At 44.6% G+C, this 15,147-nt stretch overlaps 1 protein-coding gene across 5 annotated transcripts in view; it reads right to left on the reverse strand.

Annotated features, from left to right (window-relative positions):
- Window positions 1–15,147, reverse strand: part of PPP6R2 (protein phosphatase 6 regulatory subunit 2) — a 186,799-nt gene that overhangs the window by 39,363 nt on the left and 132,289 nt on the right. For all 5 annotated transcript variants that reach the window (XM_073619278.1, XM_073619280.1, XM_073619279.1 and 2 more), the window contains one exon: window positions 5,296–5,483. In XM_073619278.1, the coding sequence (XP_073475379.1) occupies window positions 5,296–5,483 (188 nt within the window). The remainder of the gene's footprint in view (window positions 1–5,295; window positions 5,484–15,147) is intronic.

Raw genomic sequence — 15,147 nt, forward strand, 5'->3', positions numbered from 1 at the left:
ACAGAACGGGAGGCAACTTGTCAGGCGGCTAGGTCGCCTGACAAGTCGCCCCAGTGTGAACCGGCTCTTAAGATGTTTCTACAACTTGATTGGAGTTCCATCTCAGATGAGTATTACATAATGAGCTAGGATGCACTGCATCCTAGCTCATTATGTAATACTCACCTGAGATGGAAGCCCCCGCTGCGGTGCCCGTACACATCACCGGCCAGGAACATTTCTCCCCGGACTTGCTTCCGGGTATCGCAGCTCCGGCGCTGTGATTGGCCGGAGCCGCGCTGACATCACTCCCGCACATGCGCGCCGGAGCCGATAGTAACAACACACTCACTGAAGCAAATGGCACGTAAGTGCCATTTGCTTCAGTGCGTATGTACCGATGATGTTGGCACATGCAGATACAGGGGATATCTCCTAAACCGCGCAGGTTTAGGAGATATCTGGGGCAAAAAGTGGATTGTAAGGGTTTACAACCACTTGAAGCTTCTAGTTCTTAACCCAGTAGCTGAACAGCCTGCACAACCCCTGCCCAGGGATAGGAGAAACCCATAACTGCAATAGCAGGGAAGCACAATCAGAAATTCCACAGGGGAGAATATGAACAGAGAGCACTCTATACAATAGGGCAGGAGACATGTACAGTGCCTTGCAAAATTATTCACCCCTTGGCGTTTTTCGTGTTTTGTTGCATCACAACCTGGAATTAGCATGGATTGTTTGAGGATTTGCATAATTTAATTTACAGAACATGCCCACACAACTTTGAAGATTTTTTTTTTTTTTTTTATTATTGTGAAGCAAACAACAAATAGGACAAAATAACAGAAAAAGTTAATGTGCATAACTATTCACCCCCCTAAAGTCAATACTATGTAGAGCCACCTTTTGCAGCTATCACATTTCCAAGTCGCTTTGGATAAGTCTCTATGAGCTTGCCACATCTTACCATTGGAATTTTTGCCCATTTTTCTTGCAAAACTGCTCCAGCTCCTTCAAGTTGGATGGTTTGCACTTGTGAACAGCAATCTTTAAGTCTGACCACAGATTTTCTTCTTTGGATTGAGGTCTGGGCTTTGACTAGGCCATTCCAACACATTTACATGTTTCCCTTTAAACCACTCAAGTGTTGCTTTAGCAGTGTGTTTGGGGTCATTGTCCTGCTGGAAGGTGAACCTCCGTCCTAGCCTCAAATCACACACAGAGTGGTACAGGTTTTGCTCAAGAATATCCCTGTATTTAGCACCATCCATCTTTCCCTCAACTCTGACCAGTTTCACAGTCCCAACTGCTGAAAAACATCTCCACAGCGTGATGCTGCCACCATCATGTTTCACTGTGAAGATGGTGTTCTTTGGGTGATGTGATGTGATGTGTTGGGTTTGCGCCAGACATAGCGTTTTATTTGATGGCCAAAAAATTTAAATTTTAGTTTCATCAGACCAGAGCACCTTCCTCCATACATTTTGGGAGTTTCCCACATGCCTTTTCGCAAACTCAAAACATGCCATTTTGTTTTTTGCTGAAAGTAATGGCTTTCTTCTGGCCACTCTATCATAAAGCCCAACTCTATGGAGAGTATGGCTTATTGTCATCCTATGTACAGATACTCCAGTCTCTGCTGTGGAACTCTGCAGCTCCTCCAGGGCTACCTTAGATCTCTGTGCTGCCTCTCTGATTAATGCCCTCCTTGCCCGGTCCGCGAGTTTTAGTTCGCGGCCGTCTCTTGGCAGGTTTACCTAACCCGGACTTGTACTTCTCAACAACATTGTCCCTTACATGTTTGGAGAGTTCCTTGGTCTTCATGGCAGTGTTTGGTTAGTGGTGACTCTTGCGTAGGTGTTGCTGCCTCTGGGGCCTTTCACAAAGGTGTGTATATGTAATGACAGATCATGTGATCATGTGACACTTAGATTGCACACAGGTGGACATCACTTCACTAATTATGTGACTTCTGTAGGTAACTGGTTGCACCAGAGCTTTTTATGGGCTTCATAACAAAGGGGGTGAATACATACGCACATGTCAATTATCAGTTTTTTATTTCTGAAAAATAGTTTTACGTATATATTTTGCCAATTTTACGTCACCAGCTTAGACTTGTGTTCTGATCCATCACATATAATTCATATTAAAAAAACATTGAACTTAAGGCTGTAATGTAACAAAATAGGTAAAAAGCCAAGGGGGTGAATACTTTTGCAAGGCACTGTAGACTAAATCAATGTGGGACAGGGACCTGTGCAAGGCCGAGTGAAAAGTATATTGCGTACTAGGAGGGACGAAAGTGTCCCCACGCATTTAATAGTGCAAAAGTTAGAGGCCCACTGACAAAGGTCTAAAGAAGAACATGCAGAGGAGTGAAGTCTGACCATATCTGGGCACAAAACCAGGTTAAAATCTCCTATAAAAATAACAACCTCAGTATCATAGGAGAACACTGTCTACATCAAGGTATACAGCACCCTGCTATCAGTCAGGAGTGGTAAGTAGAGACCGACAATTACCACTACAATATTCTAGATCAGGGCAGTAACACAACATACTTGCCCTCTGGGTCCACATTAATATCAATAGGATGGCATGGCAAACATTCTTGCACTAAAATGCTAACCCCACGAGCATAGCTAGAGTAGGTAGCAAGGTAATACGAGCCCACCCATGCTTTTGTGAGGCTCAAAAATTCAGATCTGTACAGGTTGCAATCATCGGGGTGTGCCTTTGGAGAAAGCTCTCTTTACTGCCAAGTTCAACTCCCGGACATTTCAGAACACTACAGAGATCTGGATCAGAGTAAAAGTAGTAAAATAAAAGACAGCCAAATAAAGCAGCCCAGAGATAGATGGAAGGGGCAAAAGGGAGAGCGATACGAGGATACCCAGAGGGCAGATTGCCAACACCCAGACTGTACATATTCAGACATAACAGCAGATTTTTATTTTTAAAACAAACACGCCATACTTAGCTGCTCCGTGCAGCTTTTTTCTGCAGCGCAGGCCCGATCGTCTTCTTCTCGGGTCCCTTGCCAGGGCTCCTGGCCCCTCCCTCCTGCCAAGTGCCCCCAGATCAAGCAGCGTGCAATGGAGGCACCTGAATAGGTTCACTCCCAAGCTGTGGCTCTACGTGTCCATTCACACACAGAGCCGTGGCTTGGACCGACCCCCATGCTCTCCTCATTAGCTGCACACATCAGGCTCAAGTATGGGGGGGGGGGGGGATGCTACACAGAGGTGTTTTCTTTTACCTTCATGCATTCTAAAAAACCTTCAGCCTATACAACCACTTTACGGACCATGCCAGAGAATAAAAAATTAGAGATACCATTTAAAAAAAAGAGTAACCCAGTAAAAATCAGCAACTGCTGATCAATACCCCAAGAAACTTTCCAAGAAACAAGGGAATGCATATGTCTCCCAAACTATATGGAGTGTGAGAACTCCAAGAGGTCTTTGAAATAGGTAGCAGAAAATAGGTCCCACTAGAAGATGCTGGAGTAGAGGAAGCAGCCAACTTTTCTCTTGGACTAAGCCAGGTGCACAAATCTAAATCCCAGTGCCAGTAAGCAACAGGTATCGTCAAATTTAAGAACTCACAAATCAAACCGATCAGAGAGCAGGACAAAAGTTATGGCAGTCACTAAACAGCTTGGAAAGATAGCTGGTCAAAAGGGAGCAGCTTGTTTCAACATATAAGATATCAGGGAGAGTGGCCCTTTTCCATCTGTGTGGTGGAGGGGATTCCAACCAGGCTGCAGCATCAAGAGGAAAGAACCGGACAGCGCATCAATTCTGCGCCCGCAGGGAACAGAACACCATATTGAATACCTCTAGCTGTCATGGATGCCTTCACCTGGTCGAAGGATCTCTGTAGCTTCTGGGTTTCTGCCGAGTAGTCAGGAAACCGGAGCAGCTTGCCATTCTGATAGGGTTTGTCTCCAGTGACATGCACAGCTCTAAACACCTTATCCTGATCTTAAAAGTTCAGTAAACATAGGATCAAAGAATGGGGTAGTGAGCCTACTGGGCCAGGTCTAAGTGGCACACGATGCGTTCTCTCCACTGTGAAATAGGGACAGAACTGGGCCGCAGGCAACAAAGAATGCAGCAGTTCCTCCACAAATTTACTTGGGTACTTTCCCTCCACACCATCAGCCAGCCCCACTATACAGAGATTACTTCTCCTCTTTCGGTTTTCTGCATCCTCAGCCTTATACTCCAGGGCCCGGAGCTTAATTTGTAAGGTGTGGAGAGAGTGTGCTCAGTGTTGGTGTCTTCAACATGGCTGATGTGCCGTTCCACGGCAGAGAGCAGATTTTTATCCAGATCTTGGCGAATTAAACCCACATCCAACAGAATCGAATCATTCCTGTTAGTCAAGTTCACCTGACAAGTAACATCTGTCAGACCAGGCAACTGGAGAGCTGCACTCACCCATCTGAAAGGCCATGTTGGAAACAGTCCACGGGTCCACTGCCATGTGCACTCCCAGGCTAAGACAGAATTTCAGTGAAAGAGGGAAAATTACATTTTTGCTCAGTTCACCAGTTTGACCATGCTCAAATAAGACATACTTTTACAAGAGAATTGGACATTGGCAAGTAGTGTCAGTCAACTAAGAAAACCCCTCCCACTATGTCTCTGTTTTGTAGCAAAGCAATAGGGAGAGTGGATATAAGACAGAGGAGTGGGATGTTCCTAAACCCCCTGATAACGTCTACACTGCCCAAGATTTTTTTCGTATAAGAAAATCTGTTGTGTTCACTCAAAGACAAGAAGCTTGGAGTGAACAATATGCTTTCAAAACTTTATGGCCCAAGATTTTTTGCCGATTTTTTGCTTCTCTTTTGGGTCACAGGAGTGCATTTATTTCTGATCCAAAGCCTGCTGTCTCCTCTTGTCACAGAGCCGGTCCAGGCTCTGTAGTGATCCCGGCAGCTGGCTCAGCCTCTCAGTGTGCTGCTGACAGCTTAAGCCAGCTGCTCCTGCCTCCATCATAGCCCAGCATTGCAGTGAGCAATGGAGGAGTAGAGCAGAAAGCCGGTGAATGACAGTCACTGCTCATTGATGACCAAGAACTGAGTGATCAGAGGTCATGTGCTCGCTAAGCTCTCGGTCTTATAGCCGGCATGGGAAAGCTGCACCATTGGACTGATGCTGCAGCCATATAAGTATAGACGTTTAATTTCCCAATGCCACAGTTCTCCTTTAACAGATATTGAACTTCTATGAATGTATCATTTAAAATATAAAAAAGTTACCTTACTAGACAAAAGTTGCTTTTATGTTTTTATTTTGTTACCTTCTGTAGCTGAACAATCTTTTTGTGAAGGTGAGTTGCTATGAATTGGGCTAAGAGGTGTTGATGTCTCTGCGGTACGGCCTTCTGGCTCCTCCTCCTCCTCATCAGATGCAGGGCTGGCTCCGGGCTCTCCATTTTCTAAGTCACTGCGGGAAGAATCTTCTGAAGACGACACCCCAAACCTGCAGCTTTGAAATAAAAACAGGATTTTCATTTTCTCATTAGTACATTTTTTTACTTTTAATACTATTTCTTACATTTTATTCTGGCACCAACAAATCCTGTTACTTTGTATCTTTCAACACAAACCAGGGTTAATAAAGTGAACCTTTGAGGAGAGAAAAAAGGGAGCCATTACTGCAGGCTCCATTTGATGTGCAAGCTCTGGAATGATCATTTTTTGTGGGCTGACAAAAAAAAAAATAGGATTTTTATTACAGCTTACCTGTAAAATCCTTTTCTTGGAGTACATCATGGGACACAGAGCCTTAAGTAATTACTTATATGGGTTATAGGCCACCTTCCGGTGTTGACACTGGTAAACCCAATCAAAGGAAGTTTACTCCCTATAAAACCCCGCCTCCTTCCAGGAGCACATCAGTTTTTGTAGCAAAGCAATATACTTGCATCCCAAAAGAGGGTCGGGACCTCTGTGTCCCAAGATGTACTCCAAGAAAAGGATTTTACAGGTAAGCTGCAATAAAAATCCTATTTTTTTTATCGTACATCATGGGACACAGAGCCTTAAGTAATTACTTAATGGGATGTCCCATAGCAATGTCACATGAAGGGTGGGAGAAAACAACCCGCAGGGTACACCCAGACTTGAGGATCTATACTGCTGCTTGCAGCACACTGCGCCCGAAGGCAATATCCTCATACCTCCTTACATTCACCTGATAAAATTGTTGTGAATGTATGCACTGAAGACCAAGTTGCAGCCTTGCAGATCTGAGCCATGGAGGCCTGATGACGCACTGCCCAAGAAGCACTAGCCGACCTGGTAGAATGTGCCTTAACTTGAAACGGGGGAATCTTACCTCTAAATCATAAGTTTGAATTATCACTTGCAGTGGATTTCGACGCTGCCTGTCCTTTCTTAGCACCCTCCGGCAGAATAAATAAGACATCGGTCTTACGAATTTGAGCAGTTTTCTTTAAATAGATTTTCACTGCTCTCACCAAATGAAGACAATGTAGTGACTTTTTTTCCCTGGAACATGGTTTTGGATAAAACAATGGCAGGACAATATCTTGGTTCAGGTGACAACCTGAAATTACTTTTGGCAAAAAGCCTGGACGAGGGCATAACACCACTCTGTCCTCATGAAAAATCAGCCAATTCTGAAACCCTCCTTGCTAAGGATATAGCAATCAAAAATACCAACTTCCTTGTCAGAAGAACTAGGGGAATCTGTTGTATTGGTTCAAATGGCTGTTTTTGTAACACAGACAAAACTAGGTTTAAGTCCCAAGGGTTCAAGGGAGGTTTGACGGGCAGATTAAACAGTGTCACCCCTTGTATAAAGCCCTGGACTAGAGAATGAGTAGAAAGTGGTCTTTGAAATAAGACCGATAAAGCTGAGACTTAGCCTTTAATAATACTTAAGGCCAATTTCATTTCTACCCCTAATTGTAGAAAGGCAAGAATTCTGCCTATGATATATCTGAGGGTGGCAACCCTTGGATTCACACCAGGAAACATAAGCCTTCCAGACTCTATAATATATAGTTCTGGAAGCTGGCTTCTTAGCATTAATCAGGGTAGAGATAACTGACACGAAAAGCCCACATTTCTTTAGAATGTGGGTTTCAATAGCCAAGCCGTTAAATTTAGAGACCGCAAGGAAGGATGGAATATCGGTCCCTGAGAGAGCAGATCTGGCTGTAGTCTGAGGGACAAATGGCCCTCCACTGCCATCTTTACGATTTCTGCGTACCATGACCTTCTGGGCCATGCTGGTGCCACCAGAATTATCGACTTTCTTTCCAGGTTGATCCTGCAAAGAAGTCGGGGCAGCAACTGAATAGGGGGGAATGCATAGATCAGTGAGACCTTATCCCATGGGGTCACTAACGCATCCGTTCCGCATGCGAATGGAGCCCTTGTTCTGACCACAAAGTTGACCAACTTCGTGTTGAACCTGGATGCTAGAAGAACCACGTCCCGAGTCCCCCATCTTTGACAAACAGCCCAAAATATGTAGGGGTGAAGAAACAATTTCCCTGGGAATAACTGCTGGCGACTTAAGTAGTCCGCCTGCCAATTCTCTACTCCCGGAATGAAGATTGCAGAAAGGCATGGAACATTCCTTTCTGCCCAAGTTAGAATATGGTTCACCTCTCTCTGCGCTGAAAGACTTTTAGTGCCCCCTTGGTGATTGATATAGGACACAGCTGTGGCATTGTCGGATTGAATCCTGACAAGACAATCCCGCAACCTGAAAGTCCAGGCCTTTAGAGCCAGGCGTACTGCCCGAATCTCTAGGATATTGATGGGCAAGATTCTTTCGGTTCTTGACCACTGTCCCTGGACAGTTGTCTTTTCTAATACTGCTTCCCAGCCTGAGAGACTGGCATCTGTCGTTACCACTTTCCAGATGACTGGACTGAAGGATTTTCCTTTCAGCAGATTCTGAGTTAATAACCATCAAGTGAGGCTTTGGGCCACTCTTGGGGACAGCCGCATTGGCAAGTCTAAAGCTTAAGTTGTTTTGTTCCAATCAGACAGGATACTGTTTTGCAACAGTCTTGAATGGAACTGGGCATAGGGAACTGCTTTGAATTAGCTACCATGGTTCCTAGCAACCTTATGCAGAGGCAAATGGAGGGATTGCCATTTGGCCTGACCCTTCACACCAGCTCTCCTATGGAGTTGATATTTGCTTGAGGCAATAACACCCTTTCCTGGGCTTTATCTCTGATCAGACCCAAGTACTCCAGCCTTCTTAGCGGTATTAAGGAAGATTTCTCTAGGTTGAGAATCCAACCCAAACTTTTCCGATAGTTGGTTGTAGTGCGTACGCTTTGCTCCAAACGAGTCATCGATTGATCTATAAGTAATAGATTGTCTAGGTACGTGACGATTGTTATGCCCTGTGCCCTTAACCTGGCAAGAGGTGGGGCCAGCACTTTGGTGAACACCCGAGGTGCTGTGGGCTAGCCCGAAGGACAGGGCTACAAATTGAAAATGCTGTTGTTCTAACTCGAACCGCAGAAACTTTTGATGAGCAGGAAATATAGGGACATGCAGATATGCATCCCTGATGTGGATTGACGACAGAAGTTCCCTTCCTAAAAGGATAGAAACTACCGACCGGATTGTCTCCATGCGAATGAAGCGGTTCTTCAAGAATTGATTTAGCTTTCTTAAATCTAGAATGGGTCTGACATCTCCATTTGGTTTGGTTTTGGTACCATAAAAAGTTTGAATAAAATCCCAGACTTTGCTCTTTTGTGGGTATCTGTATGATCACCCCTTGAGATATTAATCGGTCTAGTGCCTGAAACAGAGACTGTTTTTTCTCTGGGTCTTTGGGAACGCTTGACCTCAGGAAGCAAGACTGTGGAAAGTCCCGACATTCCAGCTTGTACCCCAGCGTTACCATGGAAATGACCCATCTGTCCTGAATTTCCTTTTTCCAGACTTCTGATAATTGCAGAAGTTCTTCCCCCCCCACCTTGGTTAGGGGGGTTGCCTCTTCATGATGAGGCCATAGGATTCTGTTTTGCAGATTTCCTACGCCAGGGCTTCTTTTGAGCCTGGGTCTGACCCTGAGTCTTTCCTCTAGAGTCTGACAGCGGAGGCCGTTGCCACTGCCTAGACGCGGAAGCCCCTGGCGCAGGGAAAAGAGTCCGTTTAAATGCAGGGCGTTTATATTTTCTTTTGACTGGTAAAAAGGTACTTTTCCTAGCAGAAATTGTCTTGATATATTTATCCAAGTCTTCTCCAAATAGTCGCTCCCCATGAAAGGGGAACCCAGTTAGGAGGTTTTTACATGGTGTTTCAGCTGACCAATCTTTCAACCACAGGATTCTGCGCATGTACAAGCATAAGCGCGAGGCGGGATGCCTGGTAAATAGAGTCTTTAATGGTATCTATGGCAAAACATAATGCCTTAGGTAGTTCAGCCAAATCCCGAGCTTTTGTGTAAGAAGCTCTCTAAGGGCCTGTTTAAATTGGTCCTTTAGGGATTGGCAGACGCCTATCGCGGCGACTGGGGGCTGAGTGACAGCACCTGGAAAAAGCAGATTTTAGCAGGGATTCCAACTTTTTATCTGTTGGATCCTTAAGCATCTGTGTATTGTCTACAGGACAAGTTAAGTTATTATTCACATTGGAAATTGCAGCGTCAATTGCTGGTACTTTCCATTTTTTGGAGGATTCCTCCTCCAGAGGATAGAGAATTGAAAACCTCTTAGGAGGGAGAAAATGTTTATGTGGTTTATCCCATTCCGAGAAGATAAGCTGTTCAAGTAATGCATGTGCAGGAAACACATGCAAAGGATGGGAAGGTTTTAAAGAACCTAAGGAAGAGGCCAAGATTTCAGTGGACTCTGTTAGAGACAGCATGAAAGTGGAACGAACCATCTCTGTAATCTTTCAGATTGAGAAGCTGAAAAAGGTTCATCTACCGTTGTTTCTTCAGCAGAAGAATCATCGGTTTGTTTTTCTTCCTGATCGATTGAGGGTATAACCTCATCGTGTGCTCACTGTTCCCCTTGCAAAGCTGAAGCGGGGGAAGGGGACCTAGTACGCTTCCTATCCATTTGAATGGAGGATGCGATTAAAGCTGCTAATCTTTCTTCCAGACCCTGGAGGGAGGAGGAAAGGGCACCTTCAATTCAGTACTTTTTTTTATTCTTTTCATAGCAGTACAAGTTATACATTTATACATAAATTTTATTCCAGATACATAATCTTACTTCTAGCATTCACCCCCCCCCCCAAAAAAAAAAAAAAAAAAAAAAAAAAAAAAAAAAAAACAACAACAAAAAAGATTTCCTCCCACTACTGTATCTCTCTCCCCCCCCCCCCCCGACCCCAAAAGCCCTCCCCCCGTCTTTCCCTCCTCTCCCAATATTGTCCCTCTCCCATATTGACTCATCTCTACCCAGCTTTTCCAGATAGCAAATTTATCTCGGCTCCCTCTATGTGTATAAATAAATTCCTCCTTTATTATGTTTTTTTTTGTGTTCTCCATTTTTCGACCGTTGGGGGGTATATAGAGATCCACTTCTGAGCTATTAGCTTTCGTGCCTGAAAGAAGCCTCTCGTCATTGCGATATGGGTATGTTTTGAAATATTTGGTTCCTCTACTATATTTAATAAACATAAATTTGGGTCTAGTGAAATTTCTGTACCGAATGCGCTATTTATGTTTTTAATTATATCCTGTCAATATCGATGGAGTTTGGGGCATTTCCACAACATGTGTATTAGATTAGCCGGTGCACCACTACACCGGGGGCATAAGGAGGATTCCCTGCGTTTGTACTTAAATAGTTTTTTGGGGGTATAGTATGATCTATGTGTAATAAAAAGTTGTGTTAATTTTTGAGTAGCTGACAGAGATACCTTTGGGGATCACAGACAAGACCACCGACCACTGAGCATCAGTCAGTGCTCCCAGGTCTCGTTCCCACTGCGCCCTGGCCGGCACCACTACCACTTCCTTAAATTTACACTGCAATATCTCATATATTTTAGAGATAAGTCCCTTCTTTTGATCCCTTTTCTTCAACAATATTGTTATTTTAGAGACATTAAACTTAAATACAGATGTACGGGCCTGGACATGAAAGGCATGTCTAAGCTGGAGATACTGAAAGAACCTCTGTCTTGGTATCCCGAATTCCTCAGATATTTGCACAAATGATGTTATGTTATCGTTCCAAAACAGTTTTCACATAGCTCAGCCCCTGAGTTTGCCAAAGCCCAAATCCCTCCAATCTCTGCACTTCCTCATAGTTTGTGTTATTCCATATTGGTGTATAGGAAGTATAACCTGTAATGCTAGTAATCTTTTTTATTGCTAGCCATACCTTATTGAATAGCTCACCTGTCATGAATTTCTTATCTTTTTGAAAGGTTTTTGTCTCTAGTAGGGACATCAGTGAATATCCCTTACCCAGTGGACGTAATAACCCCTGTATGGGATCATTCTCATCTACCTCTGTCCAGCCAAAAAACTGCTGGGTTTGTGAAGCCAAAAAAAAATTTTTTGGATGTGGGATAGAGAGTCCCCCCTCATCTTTAGCCAGCATTAAGGTTGTTAATTTAATACGTGCATATTTTTTCTTCCAAATGAGTTCGCAAAAAAGCGATTCTATCCTTTTAAACCAAAATGCGGCTATCCACATCGGGCAGTTATGAAAAATATACAATTGTGGGGCCCAAATCATCTTTATAAGATTGGCTCTGCCAATCACAGTTAATGATCGATTGAGGGTATAACCTCATCGTGTGCCCACTGTACCCCTTGCAAAGCTGAAGCGGGGAAGGGGACCTAGTACGCTTCCTATCCATTTGAATGGAGGATGCGATTAAAGCCGCTAATATTTCTTCCAGACCCTGGAGGGAGGAGGAAAGGGCACCGCACCTTCAGTCACTTATACAGGTGCTGAGATGTGAGAGGCAGCTGCACCATCAATTTGCTCCAATGGCTCACCCCGAGTTGCCATAATTGGTAATTCAGGCGAGGATGACAGCGTGGAAATACAGCTTGAAATCCCAATGCCTGGGGGTGAAACCTTTACTCTCTTGGCTTTTGTGGTGTCTTCTGCAGTGAGGCACAGACATGTGAAAAAAATACAGCCAGAGTAAGACATTAGCGTTAAAACAGCGGGACCTTCCGCATCCCCCACGGCGGCAGGGGGGGGGTTATTGTAAGGGGGTGCAGCGCTGCTGTCCCCCTAATCCTCTGGCCCCATCAGAGGAAGAAAAAAAACATTTTTTGTAGATTTTTTACCATGCAAAAAATCTTCTTCCACACGTTGAGCACCCAGACACGTAACTGAGCAAACAGTGAAGACAACAGAGTAAGGTATATGCATAGGCTCCATCTAGTGGATATTTTAAGGCATGACAACATCTTTTCCTTATAATGAAAGAAAATGCATAGATGTTTTTATTATCCAAGCTTTCTTCCCTTACCTTGTCCTCGCTGCAGGATTTTGCTGAATTAACAGAAATTCCAACTTTCACCCATCACGGCAGGTTACGTTTAGCAAACCTTCAAGGACTGGGTCCGTAAGAACGGGGTTCAACTGCCTTGTGCCTTATATAAGCACCCCATCAGGAAGCTTAAGGTAATGTAACAAGACCTAAGCCCTGGGTTCCTGGGGTCCAGCCCTACAAAGAGGCATTACAGGCAAAACCTTGTGCTTCGGATACGAGGTCCCAGGTACCATCCACTTTAGGCCTCAGTGGCACTTCTGGATGGATCTGGCTTCTTTTTATGGAGGAATTTAAATCCAGCATGGATCCCTCCTGGAGATCCTCAGAGCACTTCTTCACTTGTGACCAACACCTTAGACACTGGCGAAAAAACTGATGTGCTCCTGGAAGGAGGAGGGGTTATATAGGGAGTAAACTTCCTTCGATTGGGTTTACCAGTGTCAACACCTGAAGGTGGCCTATAACCTATTAAGCAATTACTTAAGGCTCTGTGTCCCATGATGTACGATAAAGAAAAGTCAGTTTTACAAATAAACATGCCCCCAAAAAGTAACTTTAAATCAGAAGCCTCCCCATCACACCAGATCCCTCTAATCACATTAAAAGTCTCTATCTTCACATCAGAGTCACCATCAGAAGCAGAGACCAACTGATCTGAATCCTCAGTTTGTGCACTGAGACTGAGGAAAAGCCACTAACCCTAGCTGTAGACAGGGTAAAATCCCATAGGGAGGGGGATGTGACCCACATGTCATAGTCTAGAGACCTCTGCTTTAGTGTTTTAGCTTATTGTAAGCTCAAGAGGAGCAGTCTTGTCCACCTGGATTTTGAAGCAGGATGTCCTTTTGAGTGGTCCTGCCGGTCTGTCTTACAGAAACTGACATTCACATAGCTCTGACAACGTTCAGACAATTAAGAGCAATCTCTTTGGCCCTGCTTAGAAGCAGAGCATAAAGAAGGAAGGAATAGATCTTCATTAGAGTAGAAGTTAGATAGCAAGCTAGGTAGAAAGGTAGCTCTTGGACACAAGGCTACTTTGAATTTGTGAAGGATCAGGAATGGTTCTTACAAGTGCTAGTTCAGAGAGATGACTGACAGACTTGATGATAACGAAGGCAGTCACTTTGCAGAAATGATCAAAGAAAGATCACTGATGGGTTTAAACCCAGGGGGCCCAACCTTTTGAAGAGAGAGGGCCACCTATGCAACTTGGTAATTGGTCACGAGCCACAATGAGTGGAGCTTCCAGACGACAGGTCCATGTCCACTCTGCATCTGAAGAGCAGACACCGACATAGCCCGCTCCACTCTATGGGCCCTCCGATCTGTACAGATGGAAGGGGACAGACCCCCCCCCCCCCCCAAGTTTTTTTTAGCGGTTCAGATTGGAGATAGGTGGGTGTAGATGGCCACAAGTCAGTTTACATCTGTGGCTCCAAAGAAGTGAACGGAGGGTCCGATTGGGTCGGACCAATCGTGCCAAAGGCGCCTAAGGCTAATTTTACACTGATGCGCTGTGGTCTACCCACACTGAGGGTGCAGAGCAGTGCACCTGTGACTTTCCTTCAGGTTATCTGCAGTTTGCCATAGACTTCTATTATATCCTGCAGGTGTGGTGCACGTTCTGAAAGTGCACCAAACCAGCAGGTAATAAAATAGAAGTCTATGGCTCAGTGCAGTCGTCGTGCTCTGTACTTTCAGTTTGAACGCAGCCCAGTAACCACTGCAGAACAGATCTGCCCATAAATAGACTGATGTTAGTAATAAACTTACCTTTAACAACAGTTTTCCATTGAGGCATCGCCGGATGTTGCTGTCCCAAGCAGAGCGCATTTGGTATAAGTTCGCCTGTGACAGGAGTTGGCACTTCACAGCTTTGCAGCCGCTTGCTTCCTCTACCGCCAGATTCGTTTACAACACTGATGTTCTGGGATGGCGGGTTGTAAACCCATGATCTGGGCCTGTCAACCTGCGATCACAGAGCAGGAGGTCGCAGGCCACATCAGAGGGCTCCGCGGGCCACTGGTTCGGCACCCCTGGTTTAAAAGGGTTTAATAGGTGGTTTCTGCAGAGAGAATCAAATTAGGATCCTAAGTAAGCACAGATTCTGATTGCAGGAAGGCCAGAATGCAAGGCATACAGAAATCTCTGGGATCGATAAGCCTGTGTTAACACGAAGCAAGAAAGATTTAAAAGGCACAGTAGTACATTTTTTCTGGAAGTGGCTTTTCTGGCTAGTGCATTGTGGGAATTACAGAATCAAGCCCTGGGTTTCTACAGCCATGTCATTAAAGCCAGTGACTGAGAAACACTATGGAACAGGAGGCCCAGGGCCAGAATGTCTGGCTTGTGTGAAAGGGGCCAGGGATCATCTCCTAAAAGTCTGAGTAAATCTGCCCAGCCTTCAGGTCCTGTTTTTCTGAGATTACTTGTAATTTAAGAAATCCCGAGATTGCCTGTGCAAGCATGCCAAAAGTTTCGGAAATTCCATGATTGCTGTCGTTTGCGCATGCTTCTGCGAGCTACATGTACACAGATGTGCAGGAAAGCTACACATGTGCAGATGAACTGCAGGGATCTCTCAGGACCCGAAGCCCTCTGCCATATCTACATCTGCAGCATAAAAACCTATTAACATTTTTTTTAAAGTATATTTAAATGTGTTTGGGAAA

The sequence above is a fragment of the Aquarana catesbeiana genome, linkage group LG03, assembly GCF_042186555.1.
Source record: "Aquarana catesbeiana isolate 2022-GZ linkage group LG03, ASM4218655v1, whole genome shotgun sequence".
NCBI classification, from domain to species: Eukaryota; Metazoa; Chordata; class Amphibia; order Anura; family Ranidae; genus Aquarana; species Aquarana catesbeiana.